Source organism: Euprymna scolopes, chromosome 14, assembly GCF_053919585.1.
Source record: "Euprymna scolopes isolate OS-2025 chromosome 14, ASM5391958v1, whole genome shotgun sequence".
In the NCBI taxonomy this organism is placed as follows: Eukaryota; Metazoa; Mollusca; class Cephalopoda; order Sepiida; family Sepiolidae; genus Euprymna; species Euprymna scolopes.
In genome coordinates, this window is record NC_136495.1 from 75,270,408 (window position 1) to 75,282,698 (window position 12,291).

The 12,291-nt window shown below is 28.8% G+C and overlaps 1 protein-coding gene across 1 annotated transcript in view; it reads left to right on the forward strand.

Annotated features, from left to right (window-relative positions):
• The window catches only part of LOC145293098 (ionotropic receptor 25a-like), a 322,383-nt gene that overhangs the window by 22,996 nt on the left and 287,096 nt on the right, over nucleotides 1-12,291 (forward strand). The window contains exon 2 of the mRNA XM_080139474.1: nucleotides 7,361-7,622. Within this exon, the coding sequence (XP_079995600.1) occupies nucleotides 7,532-7,622 (91 nt within the window). The 5' untranslated portion in view covers nucleotides 7,361-7,531. The remainder of the gene's footprint in view (nucleotides 1-7,360; nucleotides 7,623-12,291) is intronic.

Below are 12,291 nucleotides of genomic sequence, written 5' to 3' on the forward strand. Positions count from 1 at the left end.
CCTAACTATTTGTACTAACATTCTCTATTAATTTATGAATATTCTACCAAAATTAGTGAATTTATTAATTCTAATTTATGTATACTTATGAAAATAACGTCAATAATTATAAACTATTATACATGTTTGTATATACGAAACTAAACTAAAGAAAACGATTGACCGTTACGGTTATATTAAATAATTTATTGATTTGAATTGGAACCATACATAATTCAGTTCACTTGACTGTTATAATCAAGTTTATTACTATTTCAATTATAATTCTTAGTATCAGTCAATTCTAAACCTATAATTACGTTTGGTTGAGATTAAAAATGTGCTGAATACTCAATTGTTTACCTTAAGCGTAAAAAGTTAAAATTAATTTAAAGTATGATAGAGTTACCTCCCTTAGAACAAATCTATCGATATATTAACTTTTCTTATTTTTATTTTATTTTTAACATTCATACTTTTAAACCCATTGCCATCTATTTCCCACTGATAAGTAAAGTTTATGCAGTTCTAATGTATATCACTTAATGTTATTAAAAGATTAATTCCCTGTATATTATAAATTAATTCATTAATCCGTTCAATATAAAATGTTAGTATTAAAACTATTTCAATCGAGAGTCATAAGTCATTACGTTATACTTCATTTCTGCTTAATGTCAAATTATAAATTAATTGGTTCTTACATTTTCCTTATTTTAATTTATTTATTTATTATTATTATTATTATTATTATTATTATTATTATTATTATTATTATTATTATTATTATTTATTTATTTATTTATTTTCACATTTCACACATACTTTTACTAGTTCAGCATTCGACAATCTTAATAAAGATTTTACGAACTTGTTACTTATTTAAGTATAATTTTAGTTTAACATTGAATATATCCAAAGTCTCTAATAATTAGGTTTCAGAGTTTCCTAATCTCATAATAATATGTTCTTTTAGATTTAATTAAATGAATTTATATTTAAGTGAAATCTAATTCTAATTTTACTTTAAGTTAATTAAGAATCATAAATACTGTTTAGACCTAATTTTATAGATTATGTTTACTTCCGATTTCCTTACACTTTAGCCCCTCCCTACCCTATGTATTTTTTCACCACCTTACATTTAACTTATAATTCCGAAATGAATTTATAGGCGTTTAGTTAATGAATATACATAGTTTATCTTAATAGATGTCCAATAGATATACTTTGTTATAACTATAATATTGTTTTTACATCCATTCTAACAATTAACACATTTGGCTCATATATTTGAGACCACTTATCAATCCAATAATAATCACTTGTTTCAACATATATAGTTTATTTTTAGATCAATATTTGGAATCTGATTACTATAAATACATTCGTAATATTATGATTATTACAAATTTATCTTTCCAATCCATAAACTAACTTAGCAAACTGAATTTTAACATTTCTAAACCTTACGATCAAACTAGAACTTATAATATCATGATTCATTTTATTCTAATTTAATATTTAATTTTTCCTCCATACCTAATTATATAATATACAGGGTGGTCACAAAGTCTGGCTACATAATCTACATTTGACCAACCAACTCTGGTGTTCTGACTTCCTTACTCCTCCCATATCTCCCACCATCCCTCAAAGACGATCTGCCTTCTTTGAATCTCTTATGCCACTCAAAAACTGATGCTTGATTCATATAAGATAATCCAAATCCTGTAGATGCACACTCTTTTTTATCACTCTACAATTAAATACTATATTATGTGAGATATATTATCATACTTACCTTCATTGTTCATATTAAATATTAATTTAAATATATCTTGCCATCCTATTTGCTATCATTATCTAAATTCATTTGGCCTATTTAATTAGTTTATAAAGTTTTGCCATTGTTATACTGTTTATCTTCATTAGATAATTATACTTTATATAAAGTATTCATCTGCATTAAATTATCATGTTATGATAGTTTCATATATTTGCTTCTAATCTATTTTCCAAATCATTACTAATTTTATAGATTATGTTTACTTCCGATTTCCTTACACTTTAGCCCCTCCCTACCCTATGTATTTTTACATTGGTTACTTATTACATCTAATTAAACCAATTATAAATTACTATTATAGAATTTAATACTATTTACATTATATCTTATCGTGATACTTTGAAGACTATACAGTGCAACATAAAATTCGTACCCTTTCCTTTTTATTTTATGTTTAATTTATTATTAAAATCATTGTTATACTTAATTTAGATTTATTTGTTTACCTAAATATTATCATTACTTCATTTTTATTATTTTCATTTTTATTCTCAACCTTATTTATTTATATATTAATCTCTATAAATCAAAATTAACTTTTCTTACTAAGTACGTTAATTCAGTTTTAATTTAATATATTTTCTAATCAGGTTTTAGTCGAGATAATGTATACTTTGATTTATGTAAACAGTTTGGAATTACTTCCTGGCGTTTGTTAAGAAGGTTTTCTTTGGATATTATTATATGATACGATTCGAAATTGCAAGGGTTACATTACCCTGCTAGTATATATATATATATATATATATATATATATATATATATATATATATATATATATATATATATACTTTGTTTTGCCTCAGATGTCGCTTTCTATTGCACTATGTATCGTTATGCGATGGCTGACTGGAACAGTTTCCAAACGTTTATATCAGAAATACTCCTGTGCTCCATGTTTGAAACGGATGTGATCTCTAGAGCATATGATATAACAGATTAGCTAACTGTCAGTATAAAAAATTACCTACCCTCCAAAAATTCCAACAGAAACCATATAGCTAATCGTGGTGCATCCTGAATGTGCTGCCGCGATTGCACATAGAACTCGCTATTTCAATTATTTTCAACAAAACAGATGTTCATAAACTAAAGCCGCTTATAGGACTGCTAGAAAACAATGCAAAAATGTTATAGAAAACACGAGAAAGTCTTTTGCCCTGACTGTCAAGTCTGAAGTAGCTGAGCAGCACAAAACAAACAGGGTTCTGAACAGATATGTATCTCATTCCCAAATATCATCAACGAACTCTTTGACGCTCTGCTCAGTATTTAAACATATGGAGGATTGGTCTTCTGCATCGCAGTACAGATCAATCAGTCTCCTGTGAGTCATGAGATAAATAGAGAAGTTGTAAACCACATCAGCAAAAACAACCTACTCAGTTACAAATAATATGGTTTCCATTCTGAAAGATAAACAGCTGATGTGCTGATGGTAATATCACACAGGATCAGCAAATCTATTGACGGTGATCTCGTTTCTAGAGTTATAGCTCTTGACATATCTAGAACATCTGATAGGGTTTAGCATAAAGGTCTACTTCACAAGATTTCCACATGTTGATTGGGCAGAAATCCAAAGTTCACAGTATTAATGTTGGCATGTCTCAAAGATCCATCTGGGGCCCAATTCTCTTCTTGCTCGTCATCAATGATCTCCCTAATTATTTTCTATGATTATTCATCAACATTTGTGCAGACTATACTATTATCTATAGCAGCACTTCAAAGACAGGCACTGACCAAGACCTGTCTGACTCTCTCTCCTCTCAGTGTATAATTCAGGGGAGTAAAAAATGGCTAGTTTCATCCAAAACGAAACTTCTATTATTTCATCACCAATACTCTAATCTCCATTCGGCTCATTTGGAAATGGGCAGCTTTCGTCTTGAAGAAGCACCCTACTTTGAAAGACTTCTGAGACTGACCTTCACTCCTGACCTAAAATGAAAAATCTACATCAGATCTGTTGCCAAAATCACAAGAAAAATGGTGGGATCTTTCTACCGCTCCAGAAAATATTTCACCTCTGATGCAATCCTCTATCTGATCAAGAATCAAATACATCATAAGATGGAATACTGTTAGCACATAAGGGGGAGGAGCTCTTAAGAGTACCCTTTTTATCTTGACAGAGTACAAAATCGTTTTGAAATCTAGTGGGTAATATATCTTTTTGCCTCTCTGCTTCCTCTTTCTAACAGAAGTGCTTTCTACTCTATCGTTACTTTTATGGTAGGTGCTCGATGGAGCATCACTCTATGGTTCCCCACTCGATGGAGCATCACTCTATGGTTCCCCACTCGATGGAGCATCACTCTATGGTTTCCCACTCGATAGAGCATCACTCTATGGTTCCCCACTCGATAGAGCATCACTCTATGGTTCCCCACTCGATGGAGCATCACTCTATGGTTCCCCACTCGATAGAGCATCACTCTATGGTTCCCCACTCGATAGAGCATCACTCTATGGTTCCCCCACTCGATGGAGCATCACTCTATGGTTCCCCACTCGATAGAGCATCACTCTATGGTTCCCCACTCGATGGAGCATCACTCTATGGTTCCCCACTCGATGGAGCATCACTCTATGGTTCCCACTCGATAGAGCATCACTCTATGGTTCCCCACTCGATAGAGCATCACTCTATGGTTCCCCACTCGATAGAGCATCACTCTATGGTTCCCCACTCGATAGAGCATCACTCTATGGTTTCTCACTCGATAGAGCATCACTCTATGGTTCCCCACTCGATGGAGCATCACTCTATGGTTCCCCACTCGATAGAGCATAACTCTATGGTTTCCCACTCGATAGAGCATCACTCTATGGTTCCCCACAACTTCTGCAACAAACACTTGTCTAGCTACAACGAGCATCAACAATTTCCCTCACTTTCTATCTGTGCCTAAAACTAAAGTAAAAGAAAATTCCATGAACAGAGTTTCTTCCTAGAACTGTCCATCTATGGAACACAATATCGTGGGGCTGCTTTCCATCTGACTATAAAATGGTAGTTTTTAAGTAATGTAAACAAGTTCTGGTTGCGTCATCCTCTTATATAATTAAACTCTACTCAAATTCCACCGTTACTGATCATCACGGCTTTGTCTCACCATCTACATAACACTCATTAACCCTTACCCTAGAGTAGCCCCCATCTCCAAGCCTTGATAAATGGTGAAATAAAATGAAAAATTACATACTACATTATTTTTTAATGTAACCTACACTGGAAGAGTTGACCGCGTCAAGGCAGATTCAAAATGAATCACACACTTTGACGGCCATGCTTTTGTCTATAGCGGCAAACATCTCCATGATGGCAGCCTTCAGAAAGTCGATCATGTTGTGGGCATGTTTGTCTATTTGCCCTTAATCATACCACAGAAAAAAAAATAACCAAATAGGTTGCTGTCAAGTGAGGAAGGCAACCACTGGTCCAACGATCAGTAGTCAGGAAGATTGATGAGTAGCCATGATTGGGTGGTGTTGTGAGCATGTGTGGGAACAGAGGCTTGCTGGAAAAAATAAACACATCTAGTGGCATTTCATACACCTAGGTTCCTCAGTATGAATTATTATATTTAGTTTGTATGTGTGTGTATGCAATGTGTGTGTAATTGTGTGCGATGTATGCATATGTGTATGTGATGTGTGCATATATATATGTGTGTGTGTGTGTGTGTGTGTGTGTGTGTGTGTGTGTGCATTTGATGTGCATTTGTGTGGGTAATAAAAATTAAATATTTATTGTAATAATATTTAATTGCTGCCTTCAAAGGTGAAGCACTTTGTAGGGAAAATATGAAAACAAATCTAAATTACACAAATCTATATAATTATAAAACTCAGATGACCTTGTAACGGGAGTTGTAGCCCAACATCCGGTTTATGACTTTCCGTCGCACATGCTTACATAAACAAATAATCAACGCGACAATAAAACGTATTGTTTTACTGTGTACGTTTTCAGCATCCCAATTGATTTTCCAAATAATACTTTCTGCATTTTTTTACATTGTTATTTCCGTATTAAGTTTAAGTTATTTTAACGCAATTTTCTTACAAATAAATCTACTTTAACCCATTGACAACCATAAGATCATTTTACAAGAGCGATTTATCGACCGCCTTCATTTTTTAAAAATTTATTCTCCATTTTTTAATGCACTTTTCTTAAAAAAAACATGCATACATTTTCTTCTACACTACCAACATAAATAAATAACCCCGAAAATATGTTTTTTTTATTTGCATTACAAATAAATAATCAACGCGACAATAAAAAGTATTGTTTTACTGTGTACGTTTTCAGCGTCTCAAGTGTTTTTTGTGTTTAAATTAAAAGATATATAAAAATTTGAATTTAACTTTAAGTATTATGGTATCTGTTCAGTGCGCATTTACCTATAAGTATGGCAAACCACTTATAATTCAATGGCTGTAAGTTTTTTTTTTTTTCAAAGATAAACAGTTATAAACAAAACGACTCATAGAAACTATCTATATTCTTTTTCATTTTAATATACTTTCATAGAAATGTTTCTGTTATTTCACAAAAAAGCTATTTTCTTTACATCACAAGTGTCACGCTCATACATTAATTCCATAGCTAATATAATATACTGACCAAACGGGTCACGGGTAGTCTAGTATTGTATAATTCGCTCCCCTTAATAACGGAATTATTAACACTGTATGGAATCTTGAATCGGTTTATTTTCTTTCCATTTCGTAATATGAGTGGTCACATGGCAAAAAATATTAGATACAGTTAAAGATAATATTTGTTTGTCATTCTAACTCGGTGTCTGGATGTATTTTTGCCACACTGACGAGTTTTATTGAAACAAAATACATATGTGTATTAATAAATAGATAAAAAATATTCATTGCAACAATAACTATATATAATGACTACTTCATTTAATCACATAAATTAATATACAAAGATATAATTTTATGTGTAAATTTTTAGTATTTACTTCACCAGTGCTCAATACATAAGCAGAGCTAGGTAGTAAGTATATATATATAGTACGTTATGAAAATATATATGGCAATTAAGCTACACAGAATATTCTGCGTTTCATTCTCGTGAAACGAATTCTCACGAGAATGAAACACGGAATACTCTGTGTAGCTTAATTGCCATATATATTTTCATAACGTACTATATATATATATATATATATATATATATATATATATATATATAACCTGTTATATTATTTTTGTTTTATTATTTATAAAAATGTATAAATCACTTTTTATATGTAATGTTTTAAACAGCATTTAATATCAATATTTTGAAATCATTTACTTTTCTTTCCAATGTTTCTTTATTTTCTTATTTTGTGACCTACAAGATTATATATATATATATATATATATATATATATATATATATATATATATATATATATATATATATATATATATATATATATATATATATATTAATTCATCTGTATGCTTAACTGATGCCATTTTATTATTGTCCGTTTTATTATTTCTCGACAGTTAATCGATGCATTTGCGATGTCACCACCTCTGTCATGCTGTGTCCGATGTAAACAAGGCCCAACATGAAATCAAAGGTAAATTAGAAGAACCGACACAACAAAAGAAAAGAAGCGAAAGAATTCAAAGGCAGAGATAGGGATGTACAAAGTGGTCGTTATAACAGATTGAATGATGATGACGAGTCTCATCCGGGTTGCCATGGTTATAGTATTGATGGCTCCAACAGCTGCTCAAAACAAAACTTCACAATACCTGGTTGGTAAGTGAAACACATGTTTTCCCCTTTTCGTTAATAAAATCTTGAATAATACTGATTGGGCTAACAATATGGCACTCATAATCCTGCATTCAGTTATTAGCGGACTCTTACAATAAATGATCAATATCAAAATGCAGTATCAGTTAAGATATGATTCAATTCTCAAACGATCATTTACCATTTACTCATAATTTTTTTATTTTTGAAAACGATAATTTACAATCTACACATGTATATAAATATTATCAATGGTCATATAATTTGAAATATTACACATGTATATACATATTATCAATGATCATATCATTTGAAATATTACACATGTATATACATATTATCAATGATCATATAATTTGAAATATTACATATGTATATATATATTATCAATGATCATACAATTTGAAATATTACACATGTATATACATATTATCAATGATCATGTAATTTGAAATATTACATAAGTATATACATATTATCAATGATCATATAATTTGAAATATTACACATGTATATACATATTATCAATGATCATACAATTTGAAATATTACACATGTATATACATATTATCAATGATCATATCATTTGAAATATTACACATGTATATACATATTATCAATGATCATATAATTTGAAATATTACACATGTATATACATATTATCAATGATCATATAATTTGAAATATTATACATGTACATATATATTATCAATGATCATATGATTTGAAATATTACATATGTACATATATATTATCAATGATCGTATAATTTGAAATATTACATATGTATATACATATTATCAATGATCATATAATTTGAAATATTACATATGTATATACATATTATACATGATCATATAATTTGAAATATTACATATGTATATACATATTATCAATGATCATATGATTTGAAATATTACACATGTATATATATTATCAATGATCATGTAATTTGAAATATTACACATGTATATAAATATTATCAATGATCATGTAATTTGAAATATTACACATGTATATACATATTATCAATGATCATGTAATTTGAAATATTACACATGTACATACATATTATCAATGATCATGTAATTTGAAATATTACACATGTATATAAATATTATCAATGATCAAGTAATCTGAAATATTACACATGTATATACATATTATCAATGATCATGTAATTTGAAATATCACAAATGTATATATATTATCAATGATCATGTAATTTGAAATATCACACGTGTATATACATATTATCAATGATCATGTAATTTGAAATATTACACATGTATATACATATTATCAATGATCATATAATTTGAAATATTACACATGTATATACATATTATTAATGATCATGTAATTTGAAATATTACACATGTATATACATATTATCAATGATCATGTAATTTGAAATATTACACATGTATATACATATTATCAATGATCATATGATTTGAAATATAACACATGTATATACATATTATCAATGATCATGTAATTTGAAATATTACACATGTATATAAATATTATCAATGATCATGTAATTTGAAATATTACACATGTATATACATATTATCAATGATCATGTAATTTGAAATATTACACATGTATATAAATATTATCAATGATCAAGTAATTTGAAATATTACACATGTATATACATATTATCAATGATCATGTAATTTGAAATATCACAAATGTATATATATTATCAATGATCATGTAATTTGAAATATCACACGTGTATATACATATTATCAATGATCATGTAATTTGAAATATTACACATGTATATACATATTATCAATGATCATGTAATTTGAAATATTACACATGTATATACATATTATCAATGATCATGTTATTTGAAATATAACACATGTATATACATATTATCAATGATCATGTAATTTGAAATATTACACATGTACATACATATTATCAATGATCATATAATTTGAAATATTACACATGCATATACATATTATTAATGATCATGTAATTTTAAATATTACACATGTATATACATATTATCAATGATCATGTAATTTGAAATATTACACATGTATATACATATTATCAATGATCATGTAATTTGAAATATAACACATGTATATACATATTATCAATGATCATGTAATTTGAAATATTACACATGTATATACATATTATCAATGATCATGTAATTTGAAATATTACACATGTATATACATATTATCAATGATGAAGTAATTTGAAATATTACACATGTATATACATATTATCAATGATCATGTAATTTGAAATATTACATATGTATATACATATTATCAATGATCATGTAATTTGAAATATCACAAATGTATATATATTATCAATGATCATGTAATTTGAAATATCACAAATGTATATACATATTATCAATGATCATATGATTTGAAATATCACACATGTATATACATATTATCAATGATCATGTAATTTGAAATATTACACATGTATATACATATTATCAATGATCATGTAATTTGAAATATAACACATGTATATAAATATTATCAATAATCATATGATTTAAAATATTACACATGTATATACATATTATTAATGATCATATAATTTGAAATATAACACATGTATATACATATTATCAATGATCATGTAATTTGAAATATTACACATGTACATACATATTATCAATGATCATGAAATTTGAAATATTACACATGTATATACATATTATCAATGATCATATGATTTAAAATATTACCCATGTATATACATATTATCAATAATCATATAATTTGAAATATTACACATGTACATACATATTATCAATGATCATGTAATTTGAAATATTACACATGTACATACATAGTATCAATGATCATGTAATTTGAAATATTACACATGTACATACATATTATCAATGATCATGTAATTTGAAATATCACAAATGTATATATATTATCAATGATCATGTAATTTGAAATATTACACATGTACATACATAGTATCAATGATCATGTAATTTGAAATATTACACATGTACATACATATTATCAATGATCATGTAATTTGAAATATTACACATGTACATACATATTATCAATGATCATGTAATTTGAAATATCACACATGTATATATACATATATTTTTTTACTATCACATAATGTGTTAAACGATAATTTACATTTTACACGATTGTTCTTTTATATATATATATATATATATATATGTTCTTATATATATATATATATATATATATATATATATATATATATATATATATATATGCATTTATTGTTTCGTTGTCCCACAACTCATCAGTATGGTTAGACAAGCACCACTAACTGATGCTTGTCAAGCCAGATTGATGAGTTGTGATACAACGAAACAATACTGTATGTGGATGACATATATATATATATATATATATATATATATATATATATATATATACACACACACACATTTTACGGTCCTTGATATGACCTTAAACTATATCCAGTGGTGAGGCCCCAGCTTGCAGGCTTTGGGGAGTGTGAAGCCAACCTTTAATTGCCATTGCTCCCAGGTCCACTCTGAACCGGAGTGGTAGTACCTGTTAGGGTTCCCAACTATGGGTTAAATAGAAACCGACTTGAAAACAACAAATATATTCTATTAAAAAAATTTTCTTCAAAATCTTTGGATTCGTCATTAAATAACCTGAAAAGGGTTGATATGCCGTAAAACAAAAACAACCAACCAACCACACATTTTACCTAAATAATTTACCTGAAACTCATTAACATTACGCATAAATTTTAATATTTTATTCGTATATTTTATTACTTGCTAAATATTTGACGTGGTAATTACAGCCAGAAACTTTTCTTTCTCTCTCTCTCTCTCTCTCTCTCTCTCTCTCTCTCTCTCTCTCTCTCTCTCTCTCTCTCTCTAAGTAGATGGTATTGTAGGTTAACGATTTTAAACGGGGGGGGGGGTGAAGAAACTATATGAAGAAATCAATTCGTCGCGCCGTTATACCAACAGTTTTTCTTTTTCCTTTTTACCGAGTTGACTTCCCCCCAACCCCGAGACGTTCAACAGCATCGCCTCCAACTAATATCACCAAATGATTCGAGGTAGTAAACTTGGCCGCGTTTCTCTCTAAAAAAAAAAAAAAAGTATGCACGAGTAGCAGTTTTCACTCCAGGTATGAGCCGAGTGCTAAACAGCATTCGGTCGGGCCACCCACCGATTGACATGGTTTTCAGTACTGATGGCATACTTGGAGGTTGGCACTAGTAAGTGTACTGTAATCGAATGGATAGCGGATCTTCTTCATCCCTAATAAAAATAAGATGATTTTTCTTAAATAAATTCGGCTGGATGGATTAGAGGACGATATCAGCAAGCCTTTTGTTGAATTTGAAAGTCTTTTGTGTCATGTTAAAAACAGTCATTGGTAATCAGGCTCATAGGTCGGTCAAAATGCCTTCATGAGCCAGATCAACAATTTCCCCAAGCTCTCTATTTATGCCTAAATCTAAACGCAGATTCGATAAACAAAGCTTCTTTTCTAGAACTGCCCGCTTGTGGAACACTGCACCACCACTGGCTTGTTTCTTGGACAACTACAATATAGTAACCTTGTTGAGCTGAGTTCTTAATTCAATTCTATTCAATCTACACCATTAACGA